Source organism: Peromyscus leucopus, chromosome 14 (assembly GCF_004664715.2).
Source record: "Peromyscus leucopus breed LL Stock chromosome 14, UCI_PerLeu_2.1, whole genome shotgun sequence".
Classification (NCBI taxonomy): domain Eukaryota; kingdom Metazoa; phylum Chordata; class Mammalia; order Rodentia; family Cricetidae; genus Peromyscus; species Peromyscus leucopus.
In genome coordinates this window covers 69,419,587-69,442,413 of record NC_051075.1, presented here as the reverse complement: position 1 = coordinate 69,442,413, position 22,827 = coordinate 69,419,587, and the positions used below count along the sequence as shown (strand labels likewise).

At 53.7% G+C, this 22,827-nt stretch overlaps 1 protein-coding gene across 1 annotated transcript in view; it reads left to right on the top strand.

Annotated features, from left to right (window-relative positions):
- The window catches only part of Itpk1 (inositol-tetrakisphosphate 1-kinase), a 140,475-nt gene that overhangs the window by 108,300 nt on the left and 9,348 nt on the right, over window positions 1-22,827 (top strand). The window contains 5 exon segments of the mRNA XM_028888303.2: window positions 10,756-10,854; window positions 11,345-11,385; window positions 14,667-14,784; window positions 14,787-14,831; window positions 19,812-19,879. Of these exon segments, the coding sequence (XP_028744136.1) occupies window positions 10,756-10,854; window positions 11,345-11,385; window positions 14,667-14,784; window positions 14,787-14,831; window positions 19,812-19,879 (371 nt within the window).

The window sequence follows — 22,827 nt, the reverse complement described above, 5'->3', positions numbered from 1 at the left end:
CAATTTGGGAGTTGAAGCTGGGAGTGGGGGGTGGGGGAAACCCCATTAGGGTCTAGAGGGACTGTAAATCAGTGGGGACAGCTGCCACTGAGCTAATCCACATTTCCATCAGCTGGTCGGGGTTCAGGAATGTCTCTGGCTCTGTCCCAGCCGGTGTCTGGCTCCTTCTCCTGGGCTCTGAACATTCCGGGTGCAAATAGCTGCTCGGCTCCTGGAGATGGACTCAGGTCACCAGCACGGTCTGGAGGCAAACCTCTCACCCAACTGCGTGTGGCATGCTTCCTTGGGCCACACTGGCTCCTGCTTGGAAATGCCACACCCTGGATATTTGTTTCTTCCGGTCTTGCACCTTCAGCTGCAGTGGCATCCCCTTACAGTGTCTTACCTGTAGCCAGGGGGCCAAGGTGGGCTGTAGCTATCAGTAGGGAGGGTGATGGGGCCCAAGGCCTCAGGGTCTCTGAATCCTTAGGAGCAGAGCAGCAGCTGTGGCCACTGTGGAATGCTCCCTTCATCCCCTAGTGGCTCCAAACGACCCCAGCCAGTTGCCCTCTTAGGACTTATAGTGACTGTGTATATAGGAAATAGTTCTCAAGATAGCATGTGTTCTTATCATTTGGCACTCCAACTCTTTAAATTTTGAGGCATGCCGGGCGGTGGTAGCGCACACCTTTAATCCCAGCACTCAGAGGCAGAGCCAGGCGGATCTCTGTGATTTTGAGGTCAGCCTGGGCTACCAAGTGAGTCCCAGGAAAGACGAAAAGCTACACAGAGAAACCATCTCAAAAAACAAAAAAACAAAAAACAAAAAAAAAATTGAGGCAGGGTCTCTTGAGCTGGTAATCTGCCTGCCTCGACCCCCTGAGTAGCTGGGGTCTCAGGCTTGTACCACCACGTTCAGCTCTGAGCTCCTAAGGACACCAGTTCTCTTGGACTAGGGCTGACACCGGTGACCTCATTTTACCTGGGTACCTTTTTAAAGAGACCCTCTCTCCTACAGCCCCGAGCTGAGAGGATTGGGGCTTCCATGTGAACTCCAGGAACTGGGCACAGCCCTTTAGTGTGAGCTGCCTCAGTAGGGAGAACTTGAGAAGCGAGCTGAGGAAACCTACAGTAGCGAGGCGTCTCTGGGAGGCGTGAGATGCCAGAGAGCCACAGGGTTGGGGCGGAGGATTCTGTGGAGAGAAGATGGTTATGGGTGATGGTCACAGGGAGCAACTTCCTGATACAGCTGGGAAGAAGTCCCAGCTAGGGTCACCATGGCCGCCCTTTCTTTTGTCCTAGAAGAGAGCAGGCCTACATGATACGGTGCTGAGTGAGCTAAAGCGGGGCATCCCGGATGCCCTCTAGAGGGTGCCATCACATTGCAACAGGGCAGTTTCTTGGCAGTTTACAAATGCCCAGCATGGGTGAAGCCTCCTTCAGCAGGCAAAGAGATGAGTGACCTAACTGTCTTACAGATGAGGGAGGGCAGGTAAGTGTGGTGAGCTGGCTAGATGCACAGGTGGTAATATGAGAGCTGGCTCTGGGGCCTCGGGTAATGCTTATCACCACTGTCACATTTTATTTTGGGGGATCTTCTTCCCAGAGATGGCTTTGCCTCCACAGTCTCCTGGTTCTGAGCCTCAAAGGTGTCTGCGCTGAGCGTATCCGCGATGAGTGTATCTGACGTCCCTGCTCTATGGGGCACAGTCGGCATTTGATCCACTCTGCTGAACCTCTCCAACATGGCTGACTCCTGCTGCTGACCCACGGCAGCCTGGGGTGATAATGATAGAACAGGCAGGGCTGGAGCAGTCGCTCAGCGTGTAAAGTGAGTGTGCTTCACAGGCGTGAGGACCCGAGGCCAGATCCCTAGCACCCACACAGAAGCAGGCGCAATGGTGTGCAGCCTTAACTCCGGTACTGGGGGCAGGAGGTGGAGACAGGTGGATCCCTAGAGCTTGCTGGGTTGGTGAGTTTTGATATCAAAGAGAGGCTGTGTCTCAAAAGATAAGGCGGGGAGTGACTTGAGGAAGACCTAATAATGATTCTGTGCCCCCAAGCACCACGTGTACATATGTAGGTGTACACACACACACGCGCACACACACACACACACACATACACATGCACACAAAGCACACAACAACCAGTTCTTGGTATGTACTAACCAGGACTAGAACCAGGGCACCTCTTCAGCTTCCAGTGAGGCAACAGGCCCTCCAAGCCAGGCAGTAGAATTGGGCCATACCCTTAACAGTTTCTTACCAAACAGAAAGGGGTTGAAGCAAAGACGGCAGGAGGTGAATCTGTGTCCCTCTCATAATCTAAAATGCATTTTCCCCATGCTGGCGAGGGGAGTGAGTGCCGTTTTTGTCTTGACCCCATTGTAGGGAAACAGTGAAATAAAGTTCCAGATGGGCTCCTAGCAGGTGAGAGGTGAAGCTGGGATGCAAACTTGAGTGGTATGGGGCCGCCTTGAACCTGGGAGGGGTCTTATGGGAGGGCCTGTGGGAGGCCCAGTCAAGTTGGGGGGGGGCTGTGTCATGAGTCGGGGGCGGACATGGCAGGAGACATCTCCTCCCGTGTGAACAGCAAGGTCATCCAGACAAGGGACGTGGCTTGAGTGGCCAGCAGTAGTTCCCCAGGCCATGCCCTAGGGCCAGCGCATGCAGAAGGTCCAGGGCCTTAGACCTGGTTCTGTGGGAACGCTTGCTTTCAGAGGATTGGGTGAGTGCCTGATCCTGTGTCTCACCTCTGTGCCACCAGCACCACAGGCTCCTCCCTCATCATCCCTTTTGGATGAAATCGCTTCCTCCCATACTGCAGAGACCCTGGGAGAAGGAGACAGCAAAGCTGAACCCAGCTCTGACAGGCCCTGGCTGAGGCACACAGCCGAGCCTGTGGGAGCCCACTCTGTTTGGGTTGTTCATTTGCGAGTTCACTGGTCTGTAGGGGTGCAGCCACAGCCTATTGGGCTGAAGTCCGTGAAACCCAAGCTCCGGGGAGTCTGAGGAGTGCCCAGCTCAGACTGAGCCTGCAGAGTTTGTATGGGACCGGAACCTGCGAGGTCACCACTAGGCCTGGTCACATGTGGCCTCCCGTGGAGCCCTTCCTGGTCTGTCCAGGGTGTAATTAGAAGTGACAGCCTGAACAGGGAGTTCCAGCCTGGGTTGCTGCACCTTGGCAGCCTTCTCTCCTGGGAGTAGGCCATCGTTCTGCTGACTGGGAATATGAACCGCTGGCTCTCTCCTGGCCCAGACCTCCCTCCTGGGAGCCTAGTGTGCCTTCTCTGTGTCCTGGAGGGGGGTTAGGACGGACCACCAGGCTCTGCCTGTTGGCTTTGTATCTTCGGTGTCCCACACAGAACATTTCCTCCTCCTTCAGCTGTGCTGCAGCTCCTGCACATGGCCAAGGCTGGCTTATTGTCACCCCAGACTACTGAGCAGGGACCCAAGCTCTGGAAGGCTGCCTGGCCAGCCCCGGGGCAAGTCCAGGGCTTTGCTCATGGTGGTACCTCATGTCCTGCCTGAGGTCTCTCTGTTCCAGCCTCACCCCGTATCAGACCTGGTGGCCTCAGAATGATCACAGAAAGGGGATGGGATTCCTCACCACACTTCCCATCCTGTCCTTGCATAAAGATACTGCCTGAAGAGGGGACCAGCCAGGGCTGGGAAGGCATGGTCATTCATTGTTGGTACCACAGTGTAGTACTTCCACCCTTTGGGGGACACAGTGTGGAAGAACCGATGAAATGTCCCTTCCTGTGGATCCCCAAACCTGGGAATTCACTCCTGGGAATTCATCCTGTGGAAGCAACTTGCCACAAGTAAGAGAGAGCCACATGTAGGAAAGATATCCCTGAAGTTGGCTGTGGTGGAGAATGATCATTACATGTTGGGGGGGCATTTCACCAGCCAAGCAGCCAGGGATATGAGATCATAGGGAATAGAAGGGTAACAGTGTTCTATAAAAGCAGAAATGAGAAAGAAAAATTCATTTGTTAAAAAATTAACATTGAAAATGAGAACAAAAATATACTGAGGAAAGCCAAGGAGAGCTGGGCCCTTGACCTTGACCTTGGGCACCTGACATGTCCTGGGAAGCTGGACATGGACCAGTGAATAGCCATGACTCAGAACGTGTCTGCTCTTCTGTGTGCCTCCTCAGCTGGGCACTGGCTGCATGCTCCTAACAACCCACAGGGCTCGTTCAGTCATCCTCCAAAGGTTTTGGTTAGTGAGTGGTTCAGCTCTGGGTTAAAGTCAAGCTAGCCAGCTTGAGAGCTCCCCCCATGTCATCCTCTGTACCTGCTCCCCCCATCTGTTACCTGCGGAGTGGCTGGGACACTGTGTGTGACCTGGGTGTCGTCGGCACCATTCCTGTGTGAGTTCCCTTTGGACTGGTGAAAGCCGGCAGCTGGGGCTTGCCCCTCCCTGAGGGCCCTCCAGCTCATGCTGTCTGTTGTGGAGTAGCAGGGTGGGAAGCTGGGAGCCTCAGAGTTTCTCAGGGACTGATGTTACAGCTCTTAGAGGAAGACAACCCACCATCTACCCAAAAAAAGCCTCTTACCAGTCCCGTCCAGAAATAAGATGACAGATAAATCAACAGCAGTACCCTTCCTCCGGGAGCTAGAAATAGCCTCCCCGGCTCCCAGCACAGACTTACCAAAAATTCTTTTATCCTGTCCTCTCGGTGGGGAAAAGAGCCACTGGTGAGGCCGCCCTGAACTTCCCATGGCTGAGCCGGAAGAGCGTCCGCTGAGCTTTTCCTTCCACAGGCAACTGTACATCTTTGGGAACTGAGGTGGCGGGCAGCCAAGACTCCTGCCCTGATACTGCAGGGCCTGGACCCATCCTCGCCTCCCTCTTAGCAAGGTGGTCCTGTGTTCACCTGCTGGCCCGATCCCATCCTTGTCATTGGCTGTCCCTTCTGTCTGGGAGGCATTTCTCTCAGACATGTAGCCCATGACTGTGCCTCCCCATCTCTGTTCAGCTAGGCTCTCCCTCATATTGGTCACGTGCACGCCCACCTCTGGGGGATACCTCAACCCCCTCCCTTAGATGTTTTGTTCCCTTCCAGCCTTCCCCCTTGTATCTGACCTGTGCACCTACGTACCACTGTCTTATCTGCTGCTGTGTTTAGTAGCGGCTACCCTTTTGCTGTGATGGAGGAAACCCAAATGCAGACAGTAATGGTTTCTAGTCCACTGTGGTTTCACAGGCGTACCGGAATGACTCTGGCTACAGGGGCAAGAGCAGGCCAGTGAGGGATGAATCCTCTCTGGTGCCTGCTTTGCAGGCTCTGGGCTGCTTTCACTCAAGACTGATCTCTTGGTGCCCATTTGGCAGCTGGGCCCAAGCTTATGATAGGAGCCTCTCCTGACTGTGGCATTGGTACAACCTTGGTTCCAGTGTCCCCTCCCAAGGTAAAGCGTAGGACAGGCAGCAGTTGTGCAGAGGTCCGCAGTTCAGGGTGTGGATAGCCATCTCCAACTTGGATAGATGAACCAGAGCATCCATAGGTGGATGTGTCCCTCTTTCTTGGCCCCCCTGACTCCCCAGGCTCTGCTCTTAGCTATTCGAGAGTTCTGAACGGCGAGGGGTCTGGTCTATCCAGTGCTGGATGTGGCCTCTTCTCTGGAACTGTCTGTGTAGTTCATCTGGACTCCAAACATCTCTGGGGGGAGATGGGCTCTCATCCTTTCTCTGCCCTCACCTCGGGCTCAGTGGTGGGCAAAGAAACCCCTTCTGCATGGTGCTCACTGATATTTTTACTGTGAAGACTGTTGGGTTTTATCAAATGCTTTTCTTAGCCTTTACTTTATGTGTGTGAACGTTTTGCCTACATGTACGTCTTTTGTACCATGTGCACGCCCGGTGCCTGTGGAGGTCAGAAGAGGCACTGGGTTCCCTGGAAATGGAGTTACAAATGGTTGTGAGCCGCTGTGTAGGTGCTGGGAACTGAACCCGGCCCTCTGCAGGGGCAGCCAGTGCTCTTAGGCAGCCATCTCTCTAGCATCCCAAATGGCTTTTTAAAAACATCTGATGAGATGATGGCATGGTTTCCGACTTCTGTCATGTTACCTAGCCATCCCTCCTCCAATCCCTAACGCAGGGAAGACACATTCTAGCAGCCCCAGTAGATGGTTGAAACCTCAGACAGTGCTGAACACTGTGTTTACTGTGGTTTTCCCTATTCACACACACACACCTACAATGCATTTTAAGATATGGTACTGGGGATATGGCTCGGTGGCAAGGTACTGAGCAGTTGTGAGTCTCCAGGTTCAATTCCCAGCACCACAAAAGTTTACTTTGTAAATTATGTATCTTGAGGAATGTTGTTTGAATTTCTAAAGGTCTTGTAATAAAAAACCCGGAGCCTGATATTGGGGTGAAAGTTGAAAGATCAAAGAAATAGAGCAAGCCACAGCCACCACCTCTTACCTCACCGACTCCTCAGCCTGAAAGAGCTCCAGCCGAAAGGGACGCTTCTGCCTAAAAGTCTTTAGTTCCTGTCTCCTCACGCCTTATGTACCTTTCTCCGCCCAGCCATCACTTCCTGGGATTAAAGGCGTGTGTGCTTCCCAAGCAAAGGCATGAGATCTCAAGTACTGGGATTAAAGGTGTGTGCCACCACTGCCTGGCTCTGTTTCTCTCCTAGACTGAGTCAATCTCATGTAGTCTAGGATGGCTTTGAACTCACAGAGATCCAGATGGATCTCTGCCTTCTGAATGCAAGGATTAAAGGTGTGTGCCATCAGCCTGGCCTCTATGTTTAATCTAGTGGCTTGTTCTGTCCTCTGATCTTCAGATAAATTTTATTAGGGTACATAGTACATCACCACATTGTGGGGATCAGAGTAGATGGCCAGAGTCCATACCCACTGAGTCACCTCAAACACTATCACCCCCTTTTTCAAGACAGGTTTCACCATGTAGCCCAGACAGCCTTGAACTCACAGTCCTGCTGCCTTGGACCACCAAAGATTGGTAGATGTATACCAACCAGTTCACCCTACAGTGTCCCTAATCTTGCACTGTGGACCTGTTTCAAGGGAGAAAAGTGTTTGGGGACATGACAGCCAATCTGATAGCCCAATTGGCTCCTGACTGTGCAGCCTGGGTGCTGGGCACAGGGGTAGTTCAGGTCGAGACCACGCTGCAGTAGATGGCCAGAAACTCTGGGACCTCAGCAGGGCACACAATTTAAAATGTGTGAATTGCTCCCTTTGGGAATTTTACACACATGTTTTGGACTGTGGGTGACTGAAGGAGATGGAGTTTGTGGATCTGCCATGGGTGAGGGGTTCTATGGTGCCAAGAGTTGCCTTGGTGGTTTCCATGTATAGATGTTGAAGCAGCTATCTTGGAAGACTTGCCCCAGAATTGGGGGATCATACTGTTCAGGACACATGGATTGGGATTTCAGTGGGTACTTCTTTTAAAAAACAAATTTTAATTATTATTTGAGATTTGGGGGGAGTTCTCTGTGTAGTTTTGGTGCCTGTCCTGGATCTCGCTCTATAGACCAGGCTGGTCTCGAACTCAAGAGACTTCCGTCTGCCTCTGCCTCCCGAGTGCTAGGATTAAAGGCTGAGATTCTTACAATATATTTTGATCATATCCATCCTCTACTCCTCCCCTAATTCCTCCCAGATCCATCCCCATCCACCTCCCCACCCCACCCCAATTTTTCTCTCTTTCTCTTTTTTAACAATAACCCACTGAGTCCATTTTTTGTTGACTGTGTACTCATGGGCATGGAGCCATCTCCTGAAGTCTGTGACCTACTCTTGGCCACACCTGATGCTTCCTCCCCCAGGAGCCATCAGCTGCCAGTAGCTACTCAGTTAGGAGTTGGTGCTTGTGAGCCCTGCTGCTCTCCGGGCTTGCATGTTGACTGGCTGGATCTCATACAGGTCTTGTGCGGGCAACCACAGCTGCTGTGAGTCTATGAGGGCAGTGGGCCTGTCATGTCCAGGAGACATTGTTTTGCTCAGGCCTCTGCGACCTCTACCTTTGACAGTCTTCCTTGATGGTCTTGGTGGGGGTGACCTCAGTGTCCCGTTTGTAGCTGAGCACTCCACCGACACCTACTCTCCGTACTTTGTCCTGTTGTGTCTGAGTCCGCCACCCTCCTCCGGGACACTTCTACCGGGAACTTGTTGTCAGAAGCGCAGACCTGGGGTCAGGAGGCCTGGCGTGAGTCCTCAGCCGCACTGCTTGCTCGCTGCAGAGCTCCATGCAAAGAGCTTCACCTCTGTTGCTGGTTTCTCATTTGTAAATGGGGTGACAGAGGTGCTTCCTTAGGGGGCACTGTGAGGGTGAGCATCTTAGTTAGGGTTCCCATTGCTGTGAAGAGACGCCATGACCACAGCAACTCTTATAAAGAAAACATTGAATTGGGGCGGCTCACTTACAGTTCAGAGGTTCGGTCCATTATCGTCATGACGGGAGCATGGCGGTGTGCAGGCAGGCATGGTGCTGGAGTAGAACTGAGAATCCTACATCTTGCAGGCCACAGGAAGTCAGCTGAGACACTGGGTAGTCTCCTGAGCATAGGAGTCCTCAAAGCCCACCCCCACGTGACATGCTTCCTCCAACAAAGCCACACCTCCTAATAGTGCCCTCCCTATGAGATTATGGGGGCCAGTTACATTCAAACTGCCACAGTGAGTGACTGTGTGGAACTGTGGCTGGCATAGAACAAGAGTTTATGGAAATGTTGCCATAAAAGCCTGAATGGGCCACAGCAGGGAAGATGCTGAGATCTCAGAGGCCAATATCAGAAGGGCAGGCTGGTCTGCCAGTTCTGAAAGCTCAGCAGAGGGGAGGCTGGGCACTGTCACAGGACATGGCTGGTAGAATCCCAGCAGCCTCTGAGTCTCCCTAAAAGAGGGGAGGCGGGCAAGTCCTGGGCCAGAGGTGTAAGCATCACACGCTGGGCTGCAGGGGCTGCAGTCCGGGGCACAAAGCCTCTTGTACAACCTTCCTCTTCCCTCCAAAGATAGCTGTGGAGGGAAGGGCCCGCTGGCCACTCACCAGCCTTCCTGCCCGGTCTCTGGCTCTGGGTGGAATGTAGACCTGGGCCTCATTTGGAATAAGGCGTACAGCTGTGCGGTCGGACCTGCCGCTCCCAACTCCGCACCCTGATTTTCCTGTCGTCCTTTCTGCTGGAACACTAGGTCGGCCTGCTCTCCATCCTGTTCTCCTGTCCGGTGATTTGGGGAAGTGCTGCTCCTGAGCATCTGCTGAATCTGTATAACCAGACACTGGGTACCACAGGTTGCAGGGCGAAGGCGCATGAGTGATTGGAGGAGTCTACAAATGCTGTCTCCAGACCCCCTCCTTGGGTCCCCAAGAAACTGCAGCTCCAAACTGTTGTGCCTACTTGGAGTTCGGGCTTTGCCTAGGGAGAGTGAGCTGAGAAGCGAGGTTAAAACGCTCTGAATGTGTCCTGTGGTGGTGTTTGGCATGGAGGTGAGGCTGGATGTTGGTTTAACACGCTGATGGGCCAAGTGGCCAGATGCTCTGGGACGGCACTGACTGGTTTGCTTTGGACTGGCTTTCCAAGTCTGTGGGTAGTGGGCTGCCCTTGCCCCACTGACACTCAGCCTTTGCAAGTCCCTGTGCCCAGTACAGGGTGGTCCCATGTCCTGAGAGCTCAGGGTCTTTTCAGGGATGGAGACTATGACAAGAAGCAACAGTGACAAACCAGTAACTAAATAATCATTAGGGATTAAAAATACATTTGCTTTCCCACCAATAATCTGCTTTGTCCTGACCTGGCTTGCCAACAGAAGTATCTGGAAGTATGCATGGTATGCAAGTCAGCTTCCATGGCTTTGCCCTGAGTCCAGTAGTGTTAGAACTCATGAAGTGAGGGGGCCAGTGAGATGGTTCATCAGCAACGGGTGCCTGCCACCAAGCCCAAAAGACCTGAGTCTGATCCCCAGGACCCACATAATGAAAGGAGAGAACCAACTCTGGCAAGTTGTTCCCTGACCTCCACATGTGCACCGTAGCGTGTGCATGCCCTGTTCCACATACACCAATAAAATACTTAAAAAGAATTCACAAGAATGAGCATCAAAGGCAGCGGCCACACCTTCTGAGACTAGCAAAAGGTACAGGGAGGGCCGAGAGATTCGGCGGTTGAGGAGGGAGCCTGATGGAGCTGTGTGAGGAGATAGCCTTCTTTCATCCCTCTGACTTCAGTTTCCTCCTTAGGGAGTGACTTTGCAGACTCTGGGGGATGTATGGGATGCCATCAGCACAATGCAGAGCCTACGCTCAGAGCTAATCACCTGACATTGTCTGTGATTGTCATGAAACCAAGACACAGGTTGGGGGAAAGGCTACCGAGCTAAGCAGAGGATAGCAATGCATCAGGTTAATTTTCCATGTACAAAATGGCATTCTGTTAGATAGCTCTCTGTGTGTAAACATAGGCTCAAAGACTGAGAATTTAGTAATTATAGCTGTAAAACTGTGGGAGTTTTCATTGCACCTCACATTTTCCAGCTAGCGATAAGAATTTTATGCTGACAGAGGGCTGGAGAGATAGTTCGGCTGGTAAAGGCTAAGCTCACAACCGAAACATCAGGGATTTGATGTTGACAGAAAACGGGAACAACTCCGCCGCCGCCGTGTGTATTGTGCACACATGCTGTGGGGCTGTAAAGTCGGGCGACGGCCAGAGCTGGAGACTGGAGGTGGGTGTAGTGGGTGCCTCTGGAGGAGTGTGCTGACCAGACTTCCTCTGCCGTAGATGACAGGATCTGTTCACCGCCCTTCATGGAGCTCACGAGCCTGTGTGGGGACGACACCATGAGGCTGCTGGAGCAGAACGGCCTGGCCTTCCCCTTCAGTATGTACACCATAAACGCCAGGGTGGCCATCAACACTGTGGCGGGGGGGGGGGGGTAATGTTTACAGTTCCCTTAGATTTGAGCTTGCTGGAAGCAATTGAAGACCCTGGATGCCGAGAAGCGCACACAGCCCTGGGTCCCACCTCTACCCATACCTTGAGAGGGTCCTAGCAGGTGGAGGGGAAGGAACTCTTCCTCCCTGGCCTGGGGATATCTGTCTATGTTACCCGAGCACGGACACTACGTGACCCAGCAACTGTCATCTCCTTAGTTTCCACCAGCCCTTCCTGCCTTTTGCTGAAGGCATCTTTAAGAGTCCCTTACCTCCCCAAATGCCCCCAGTCTCGCGCAATATCAGGATCTAAGCAAGGCTGGGCCTGGTTAATACTAAGGTGGGAGGTTCCTATCCGAGGGCCCCAGTCCCCTTGTCTGGCTGTGTGGTTGCTAGCCCTGTTAATTCCTCTCTGCTTCTCTGTCTCTCCCACATAGTTTGCAAAACCAGAGTGGCTCATGGCACCAACTCTCATGAGGTGAGTGGAAGACTTTCCTATCCGCGCGTCACCATTGCCCTCACTGGGGCCCTGCTAAGTTCTGTTGCTAGAGCCACGCCTGCTGCTGCTCACTGTCCTGGTCGGAGTAGCGACACCCCGGGGGTGTAGGTCAGCAGAAGAACCGCTCTGGCTCTGTCCTGTCTCCCTCTTCACCCCTGTCCCTGTTCCTAAGGCTGCCCCCCGCCCCCTTAGACCCTGGCTTAGTCTGCCCAGGATGAGGCTTCCAGCTGGGCAACTAACACAGCGGACATCGTCCCCCAGCTCAGAGGACCACAGCCTGGTCCTGGTAAGAGCGTGCCATCGGCCACCCTCTTGGTGCGTCCTCAAGCCTTGCTTTGCCTGTGTGCAGACGTGTGTGAGGGGAGATGGTGAATTCTCATGAGGGCTCTCAAGGGGAACCCATCCTTGAGATCTCATCGAAGCCTTACCACCTGCCAGTGCCTTCACACTGGGGTTAAGGTCCTCCACATAAGGATTTGGGAGACACACGCATGCAGTTGGTAGCAGATCCCACGGAAGACACACCAGGCCGATGTGTCCTTGGTTTTCTGGCCTCCAGTCCATCTGTGATAGGTGCTGCCTGGACTCCCCAAGAGGCTCTCGGGAGGAGTGGCTCAGTGCTGCTGGTGCAAATGAGTTTGGGGGGAGATCCCACCCCTTCAGTGTGCTGAGACCCTTCCTTCTGCATGGGTGCCCTCCCTACCTTGGTGTCAAGGAGTCTTTTCTCCAATGCCAGAACGGAGTCTCTGGAGAGACGATGCTCTGGGGATGATGGGACTACAAGCAGGTGAGGACTCAGGGGCAAGAAGGGCAGAGGCATGCAGAGGACCCTTTGGGTCCCTGGAGTCTTCTTAGCCCCCAAGGCCTCACATTCTCAAGGGTGAGCTAAGTGGCCCTTTGGGGAAAGCCTACCTGGATAGCCCTGCTGCCAGGACTCCCCAGGGGAAGACTAAAAATGGAAGCCCAGACACCATGACTTTTTACCGGATCTAGGTCACTCTGGGCTCCTGGCAGATGTTTATGGGGAAATGTCTATAAACAGTATCAGAACACCAGGGGACAGGCTGTGCCAGGGGGTGGCCCTGCCATGGGAAGGAAAGCATCACCAGCTGCAAGGGCAGCTGTCTGCTAAGGTCAAGAGCCATGTGGGGGTATCCTGGCTGCCTGGATTCCCAGCTGCAGCAGCACCCCGAGGTGCATCTCGTGAGTAAGTGGGGAGGCGGCAAGCAGCCACAGCGCTGTTCCCTGTCCCTACCAAGTAGCTCCTCTGTAGCCAGGAGGGACCAGGAGACACAGCTTCAGGACAGCACAGAGCCAGCACCACTGCCCGTGCTGTGTGTTGTCCGCTGTGAACCTCCAGGCAATTGCTAGGCCTCTCTGCGCATCTGCCCACATTTATAATTGGGGGTTTGACAGTCAGTCATGGGGTGAGGGAGTTCTTGTGTAGCTTGCCATGGAACCTGGCCCCTGGTGATTACTTGATTATTATAGGAACTCTGGGATGGGGTTTATGGATTCAGATTGGGGCAGGCCCCTGCTGACTCACTGGCATTCGACCCCTAGGTGTGGTCATCAGCCTGCAGGGAGGCCATCTGACTCCCAGGTATATGCGGATGCATGTCCTCTGTTGCTGTCCCAGCACCGGGTGATCTCCCAGTCCACAGCCAGCAATGGGCACCCCATCCTTGGGGACAGGAAGACCCATTGCACATGGGAGCAGGAAGTCTGTCATTTCTGAGAATATCCTCTGTGGAGTAGGCAGGGTGGGGGCCCAGCACCCCCTGACTTTCGGGGATACCCAGTGACATCAGTGCAGTGAGGACGGAGATGAGACTGCATGTAGAGGGCCGTAGACAGGAAACAGGGGGCTTTTCATGGGGTCCTCATTGCTGTCCCAGCCTGGCGATCCATGCCTCTGCCTCTTCCGGCTCCATTGTCAGCCCTCACCGACCTGTTTGCTTCCGTGGACCTGGAACCCCTGGGCATTTGTAAGCCAGTGCACACACATGAGCTCCACAGGGCAGTCAGAGTCATTTCTTCCTCCCTTCCCACTTAAAGAACCTACGTAACCCACAGCTCTGCAAAGCCCCGGGGCCGCATTTGCTGGACATTGCCTATAGCAAGGCAAGAGGGTCTTAGACCGTTGTGTGCTGTGTCGTGTGTGTTACACCAGAGGCTTCGGCCTGTGGGGGGTCCACAGAATCAGTGCTCTTTGCTGCCTCCCGCACTGGTCCCCTCATTCTTGTAGGAAGGTTGAGAGAACATCTCCTGACATCCTCACCCCCACCGTATCGCACACTGGTTTTCCCACATGGCTTGGATTTGAGCTTCTGTCCTGCCCAGCTGAGCCTCGGGCACAAGGTAGTGAGTGCCCCGTGATAGCAGATGCGAGGCTGACATCTCACATATTGGTTCAGGTGGCCATCTGTCCAGACCCGTTAGCCCTGCTTAGCAGCCAGAATATGCCTGGACTCTTTCCTGGCCATGTAGTGACTTAGCTCGAGCCACTACTTCAGGTGGGCAGGGTCCCATCATCCTTGGGGCAGGTCATGGCAGACTCCAGAGCCAGCCTTGTGATGGAATAGAAGAGGGCACAGTTGCCCTTCCCCCACACTCAGCCCCCCCTCAGAGTCTCCTTCAACATGTTTGTCCTTAGGGGAGATGGAGACTAGGACAAAGTTGTATTCTAGTTCCCTGTATGTCACGTGACTGTGTGAGAGGGCATGGCGAGGTGCCAGGCAGACTCAACTCCAACCCAGCCTCTCCCTCGCCTGTAGATCACTCACTGAAGTGTGCAGGGCCTCAGTTTCTTTATCTGCAAAAGTGTGGCAGTGTGCCCATCTCAGGCACTATGAGGATGACACCAGGGGACCCGTGCTTGCAGTGATGTTATAAGAAGAAGGAACTCTGACCCAAGGCCTCCTACTCCTGGCCCATAGCGTCTGCTTCCTGTCTTTCCCTCTTGGATCTTTGTGGCGTTACACCCAACCTAGGGAGCCCCATCCCCTAGAATGGCAGTGAATAAAGCTCTCAGGAGTTTTGTATGGCAGCCCCAGTGTGGGGGCCCTCTGGAGAGCAGCCTTGAACTTGGTGGAGGAGCCCTTCCTCTGTTCACATCTGTCCATCCTGAGCACCAGCCCTTCGTCATAGGGCCAGGGAGAGGTCGTGGTGGCGGTGCCCAGGAAAGTAACAAGCTGCTCGCCGTGTTGGAGGCTGGAAGCTGATGGCCTCTGACAGAGCCTTGGTCTTTGTTTCCACAGATGGCCATTGTTTTCAACCAGGAGGGCCTGAATGCCATCCAACCCCCCTGTGTGGTCCAGAACTTCATCAACCACAATGCTGTGCTATACAAGGTGTTTGTGGTGGGCGAGTCCTACACGTGGTCCAGAGGCCCTCACTCAAGAACTTCTCTGCGGGCACGTCAGGTAATCTACTGCCCCTGGTATTGTCACTCTGTGCCAGACCCTGGGGCAGAGCCAGGATGGATACCCAGTGTCTGTCCCCTGCTATTCCTTGTTATTTCTGGGTTAGAGAGAGATGGCCTGAATTGAAAGGGTTGTATAGATGGATAAAAAGGTCCTGAAGAACCAATGATAGACCATGTGCCATAGGTACTGTGGGGCTCCAGCCCTCAGAGACACTGCCAACTCCAGCAAATTTCTGGAAGCTTCTTATCCCTAAGAAGTTTCCTGGACCCATCCAGTGATGATGCTCAGGAGGAGTATGCCACGGCGGATGTGGCCAGCCCTATGTGGGAAGGGAGGGAGGGAGGTGACTACTGATTGCTCTGCATGCCACCCTTGCCTAGCGCTTCCGCTTTCCAAAAGGGGTCCCTGAGTCTGAATTATCTGTGGCTTCCATAGCTCTCAAGGCGTATCAGGGTTTCCAAAGCAGGCAGCAGCTACTGAGTCACAAAGATCCCCGTGGGGGTCCTCAGGCAAGTCCCAGTGGGTACAGTCACTCCTGCCATGCCACAGTGACCGTCCTCTGAATCGAGGGGTGGCGTCCTGGTGTCCCTCAGATGTCATGAGGTAGAGGTGTTTGCATGACTCCTTGTCCCTGAGGGTCTTGAAGGGGACCCTCTGGAGAGCAGCCTTGGGCTCTGTAGAGGAGCCCTTCCATGTTCCCTTCCATCCATCCTGGGCACCAGCTGTTTTGAACCATTCAGTTAAAGATGTGTTGACCAGAGCTGCTCAAAAGAATGTTCAGTGGTCCTGAGTGCCCCTCTCAGGCAAGTTCCGGAAGTGTGTGGGTCAGGACAGTGCCTTTAGAAACAGCATAACTCTCTCTCTGAGGATTTCTTGGACACTGGATTCCCCGGGGAGGCCTTCCTCGAGGCCCCTGGAAGGCCCTGCGCCCAGGACTGCATGTGGCCATCCCTCGGGGCTTGTTGCAGCAGCTCCTGTTGTCCCGTCCCGTCCCCACCCCCAGCCTTCTTCTCTTGGTCACTTACCTTTCCACTAACACAGTAGAGGGCAGGCACTTGGCAACTGTGCGTGGATTCTCATTTCCTCGCTGAGACCAGGTGGTTTGGGACAGACCTATCCTGACACTGGTCACTTGTACCACCAAGAGATAGTCTTGCAGGCTGTGGGGCAGAGGAGTCTAAGATTTTTACAAAACATTTGTTCGCCTATCAGAGTATTTCTTAGCATGAGGAGGATCCGGGTTCCATCCTCAGTACCCCTCCATGTGCACACACACGCGCACGCGCGCGCACACACACACGCACACGCACACATGCACACACAGCTATGCCTTGCTTATGAAACGCCCTTTCCTTTCTTACCCAAATCATTTCATCTCTGAATGAAATCTGGCGTCTGATCTTCTTTCATACTCCCACAAAAGTGTGTTTGTTCCCTGCTTCCTCCTCCTTCTTCCTGGTTGTAAAGCACTAGGCCAGTTTCCGCCTTGGCACTGGGAGCCAGGAATGATGAAGACAGGAACCCATCAACGTGTCTTCTCTCGTGACTGTTTCTAGGCCACGAAGCACCCTGAGGCATAACATCCAGAGGTGGGCTGGGGATCGAGCACCTTTCAGTGTGTCTGTCTGATCCAGAAGTGGCATGGTTCCAGCTTTGGCCTGCATATTCTTTGTCTGTCCAAAAGGACTCAGGCTTCAGCAGCCCTTTCTCCTGACTAGTTGGGAAGGGGGCTTTGGGCTCTGGCTTCTTTCCAGAGCCCACTCAATCTTCCAACCCCTGCCATATAATGTGGCAGGTCCCTCAGCCTCCATGTCCACCTCGGGGGACAGGTCTCCTGGCTTGGGGTTGTTCTGGACAAGAGATATAGACAAGGGCATCTTCACCCCACAGCACCTGTTCTCCCTTGATTCTCACATGCATTTCTGTCCTTTCCATGTCAGTGTCCAAAGTCACATGTGTGCCCTCTATAGCCCATGGCACCTTACAAGTACTTGGACCAGAACCCAAGGAGATCTCACTAAGAGAGCCACCACTAAGGAACATACAAAGAATGTGCTCATGTTCTCTGCCTGTGGTTCACACTCTCATGGCTCTGGGCTCCTTCCTGATGCTCTTTCATCCTGTACCTTGGCCCTGCGGCCCCATTGCCTTGGTCTCCCAGCTTTGTGTAAGGGCTCTACTCCCCCTCTCCCTCCCAGTCCTAAGGGTACGTAGAGAGTGGTACCTCTTGCTTCTTTGAAAGGATGACTTACTATGTCCAGGGTTGTCCCAGTCATTTGATGCTATTGCAGGGTGAGAGAGATATGCAAATGAGCAGGTAAGGTTGTGCTCTCCAAGGAGACTTTGCAGATGCAGGTAACCTGGCTCTGTTGTGTGCTGAGCTGACTCCAGGACGCCTGAAGTCATAAATGCTGCTTTTATTGAAAATGCCATAGACTCGCCCTGGGTGGTATGCTAGGGGACCGGCCAGGAGCTGGCCAGGCAGGTTCACGAGCAGTGTGTGTTCCAGTGAGGAATAACACAAGGGAGACATAACTGGAGGGCCAGTTTTTTTGGAGATGAGGGCGTCAGGGGACAAAGGCAAGTACTGGGACACCAGGTTGGGGTGGTGGTGCGAGAGCCCTGTGAGAAGGGATAAGCAGGTAGGCTACAGGTAGGTACTGGCCACAGAGGTGGTGACTGGGTGGTGGCTTACACCACAGGAAAAGATGGCAGACTGGATACATAGGCTGAAAACAGTGTGGGCACAGCCTACATTGCTGAGATGTCTGAGCCAATCTGGTCATCACCCTCCTTTTGAGTCTGCTTTTTTTTTTTTTTTTTCCCCTCTGAGAGCAAAACCACCTGGTGACCACCCCCTTGACCTCCCACTCTTATTGGAAGTTGGGGGTGGCCTCCATGCTGAGTGTTTGGGGCACTAGTCCAGCAGCAGTCCCTGCCTGGAACTCCCAAATTATCAGTGCTCCTGGGGGCAAGCACCTTGTCACTAAGGTTAGGGAGCAAGGCCCAGGCCCCCCTTGTCTGTTAGCAGGACCAGCCACCTTAAAGCTTCCTAGGGAGCCAGGCACCAGGACTCTTTGCTGGGACGAGACTCCCTTTAACCCATCTCAGCTCCCCTCGGTCTCTTGATGACACTCCCGCCATCTGTTGGCACATGATGAGGTGCTGGGTCTATGCTTCAGCCTGAGACATCTCTTACTTAGTAACCCTTAGGCCAGAGTAACCCAGGCCAGCAGTATCAGTTGGGCTAGAGGGCAGTTTCCCTTGAAGATATCTGTACATTTGGTCTGTCTATATGAAGCCGTTGGGACATACTCTGTCCAGTGTAGTGGGACCACGAGTCCCTGGCATTCTGTCTCTTCCTAGACCAGCCAAGTGCCTGTGTGCACTTCTTGCAGGCCCCTACAGGCTTCCCAGCCTCCCAGAACATTTCTGCATCTACCTGCTGCTGCTGGGGGCCTGTCCTCACACCACAGGCCTGCTCTGCTCTTCTGGCCTTTGCTCTTGGGGACCTCTGGAGACTTGGGTGGGAGGTACTCCAAGTTCAGGAGGCTCCAGGAGGAGAAGATTGGCAGTACCTACAGAAGGCCGGATCCTAAGTGACAAAGCCCGGGTCTAGCCTCTGGCCTGTCCGTCTCTGCCACCCCTGAAGGTTCACTCGTGCCCAAGAGTAGGGACCAGTGGGCGTGCTTGACACAAGTCCGCAGGGTGTTTATTTTTCCCAGGCTCCTCCCCAGGACCATCTCTCATGCCCCCCGTCTGGACTGGCTCTGGTCGGAGCAGCGGGAGGACTGTCGGGCACACCGGGGTGGCCAGGGGCCTCTGTGCCCCGCTAGCGGGAAGGATGCCAGGTACTTCAGCGCCTGCCTGCTTGGCTCTGCCTGAATCACTTCCTTGTGCATGATTTTTATGGCGCCATAGAGTCGTGAAGCTTCTGGGGGTCATGGCAGCCACAACAGGCACCTGGGCCCTGGCACACAGGCCCTCAGCCAGTGCCCATCCTGTCCTAATGCTTGGGGGCCTGGGTCCCAGGGATGATCACTGGGTCCTGCAGGGTGGGGTTTGTGACACCTCTTTGGCAAGAACTTGAGCAAGCGTTGTCAGGACCCCTTGGGGGCTTCTAGTCCAGAGTGGCCCTGTGCTATTTTTGGTGGGGGGTGGGGCTATGAGGGGGTAATGGCCAGAACTCAACCCCTAGGTTTGTGGTTTTGTGATTCTTGCTCTAGCGTGTCCATGCTTCCAAGTGCTTGAGAACATTGCAAACTGTCCAGCCAACCTTACATCTCCGCGGAGCAATCATGCCTTACACCTCAAGGACGTTTGTACTGGGGGCATAAATGGATGATGCACCATCACATTCCTGGGACTGAACTGCCTCTCTGGTGTCCAGTGGGGCTGAGGGATGGTGGGTGGCGGCAGCTGTGGAACAGGACATGTGTGGAGTGGAGGAGACTGGGACATTGCAAGGCTTTCCTGGGTGAGCCTATGAAAGCCTTTGTTCAGGTTCCTATTAAGTAGTTGGGAACCAAAAGAACCGTTTGTCTATTAAGCTCACAGGCCGATGCCACCTGATTGGGGACACCAGGACCAATGGCATTTGCTAGGCTTCTTCCCTCAGGACAGACCTTGGATATCTGGGTGCACGGCCACTTCTCTTGCCCCTTCTCTTCCCAGCCTCCTGTGCATATGGCCTGCCCAGCCTTAGGTGCTAAGGAAACCCACATATGGTGCTCTAAGACGGTAGTGGAGGTGTCCCAGTAAACCGTTCATTTCTATGTGGGATGACAAATTGAAACTGGGGTCCTGATGGGCACACATCGATCTGTGATGCAGCTGTGGGTGCCTAGCTCCCCCAGAGCCCTGGGCTGCTTCTGCGGCTGAGCCAGAGGCCACCTAGAGCGTGACTGGGGTGGTGCTGCCCCCTGGTGTCGGTGGTGCCGTCTCCAGGTCTAATTCGCTCCATGTCTGTCTTTTCAGATCGGGAGTCCATCTTCTTCAACAGCCACAACGTGTCAAAGCCAGAGTCTTCATCGGTCCTCACGGAGGTATGTCTCTTCGCCATGATGGCCTGGCATGAGGCCACCCGAGTCTGAGCCTGGATAAGAGTGTGATCTCCCCGTGGAGTCCCCAGCTGAGCTATCTGGCTGGCCAGGGTAGCAGGAAGGACCCTTGTCCCCAGATAACAGGCCCACCCAGTCATGTCGGTGGGCATCACAGCCGCGTCTGTGGGAGCACAGTGGACCTGGCGGGAACTGCTTACAGTGAGGCAGCTCTCCCGTGAGGCATCCTCACTCTTGACAGCATGGCTGGTATTTAGTGAACATCTATGTCAGGTTTAGCGGAGGGCTTAGTGGCCGTCCAGCAGCTTCCCAGAAAGGATGTCCAGCTTGGAGATGTCACCAACCGAGTAACCGAGTGCGCACGGGCAAGCAGGGATTTGATCTCTACCTGTCGGATTGCAAAGTTGAGTCTTCTAGAAATATCCTTCATTGCTAGTGACATAAAGTACCTTAGGGCCACAGCCTTCTGTCCCCTCCCCGCCCCAGCCCAAAGTCTGACCTCCAGTGGCTTCCTGCCACACTCTGAACTCAGAGCCTCTGCTGGCTTCCTGCTCTAAGGTGCAGCCAGCTGTTCTACGAGCTCTGGGTGGGTCTTTCTTCCTCTCCTGATTGGACTCAATAACAGAAGCTACCAGTGTCTGGTTTCAGGGCCCTGGCCTGGCCTCGTGTTCCTGACCACTGTCTTGAGCAGCCCAGCAGTTCCTTTTTTTTTTTTTTGTGACTGGGTCTCACTGTGTGGCTTTAGCTGGATTTGAACTCACAGATCTGTCTGCCTCTGCCTCCCGAGTGCTGGGATTAAGGCATGCGCCACTAGCTCGGCTAGTTGCTTGTTTATGTTTCCTTTGAAGATGCAACTGTATGCTAAGAAATAAAGCATGGCATTGACAAGGACCTGGAGGGACACCCATGTCCCTTGGGATATTGATAAATGTCTCCTGGAACACACAGGGAACCTTTGGAGCACCAGATTTTTTTTTAATGTTTATTATTTGTGTGTGTGCATGATGTGCGTGTGCATGCATGTGCATGGGTGTGGAAGTCAGATGACAGCTTTGTAGAGTTGGTTCTTTCCGTCCCGCCTGTGTGTGTTCTGATGACTGAATTCAGGACTGTAGACGTAGCATAGCACGCATCTGTACACACTGAGCCATTTCCTCTACCTGGACCACCAAGCCCACAAAAGCTGCCTGTGCGCACAGAGAGACAGAAGTAGTACCTTATGTGGGGGAAGGCTTTCTTCTCCACGTGTCAGGGTCACTGGACATCCCACCAGGCCATGAAAACCCTGCTCAACAGGGTGGCAGAGGGGAGTTGACCTTCCACAGGATTCCTGAGGAGCTGTCTTTGATGGTGTCCTTGCACAGTACAGGACTACTGGCCACTGGGGACCATTAGCCAGTGCCAGAGGGATGCTTTGAGGGCTAGAAGCAGTGAGCCACCTGAAGTTACCCTCTTGATTCGTCACCTATTGGCCACTGGCCTGTTTCTTTATTTGAAAAAATGGAAAGGGTCCACCTAAACACAACAGGGTCCCCCCTACATATAAGACCTGTGAGCCTTCAAACTTCCACCCCACCACATGGAACCTTTCAGAGCTGACAACTGATGAAAAGAATGCAGAATGACAAGCACAACCTTTTCCCTGCGGATGTCACCCTCCAGGGACACCTTCAAGCTGGACTGGCAGTTGATTCTTTTCCCAGGAACCAGTGGCCAGGACATCATCATCTTCTACCCCAAAGAGTGCCAAGCAGAGACCTCTGTTAACCTTGAAGGCCCCACCTCATCCCCAGACAGTGCCTTTGGAAATGAGCCCAGCTTCTCCCTCCACTTTTAGACCCCAAACTCCTTTCATCATTGAGAGCCAGTTCAGGGGATTATTAAGCATAGACTCCCGGGATGTAGTTCAGTGGCAGGCCCCTAGGTCATCCACAAACATGGCCCTGGGACCCATCCCCAGCACTACCATAATGGGGAAGGGGAGAGGACTTGCCTGAGGTCTGACCTGAGCCTCAGTTTCTTCATCGTGCCCCAGAGTACCTCTGTAAGTTTAGTGTCAGCTGCAGTAGGGGTTGAGGTCACCAGGTCAGCCCACAGGAGCACCTGCTCGACTCTTCCCTTCCTTCTTTCCCAGAACCCCACAGCTCAATTGGCTTGGATCCACAGGCCCATTTCTATGCCTTTCTCTATTCCGAGGCCGGCTGTTTGGTTTCGGATAATCAAATGGCTTTGGAAGGATTTCTGAGATTCTTCAGCTGAGCTGAGAAAGTACTTTTATAAACAGCATGTCATGGGGCTCTCTAATGGGCAGCGGCGAGGGCGGCCTTGCTCCCAGCCCCTGTACCCTGAGCCTCAGATACCATCAGCTCAGCAGTCTTCAGCCGAGCCTCACAGCCTAGGTATTTTTATTAGCCTATTTATTGGGGTGGCAGAACAAGGTCCAGGAGGGCCATGTGACAGATCAGGGCCACATAGTAGAGACAGGAAGGCCAAGGCCGATCTGTGACTTGCTTGGGACCATGGGCTGGGCCAAGCCACTAACCCGAGTGACCAGGAAGCTCAGGCAGTGCCCATTGTAGCCAGATGGTGGCTGCCCCCAAGGAAATACTTCCCCTAGGTCAGGCACTGGACACCAGGATTTCAAGTGGAGGGGCCCTGCTGTTCTCCTGACCGGCAGGGCATGGATGGAGCCCATGTGTCTGTCCCTGCTCAGTACATGTCTGGAAATTCCTTACTGTCTATTTTAAGATCCTTTGTATTAGTGACCAGGGCTTTTTTATTTGGTTGTTGTCCTAGTTACGGATACTGTTGCTGTGATGAAACACCATGACCAAAGCAACCTGGGGAAGAAAGGGTTTATCTGGCTTACTCATCACAATTCATCATGAAAGGAAGTCAGGACAGGAACTGAAACAGGACAGGAACCTGGAGGC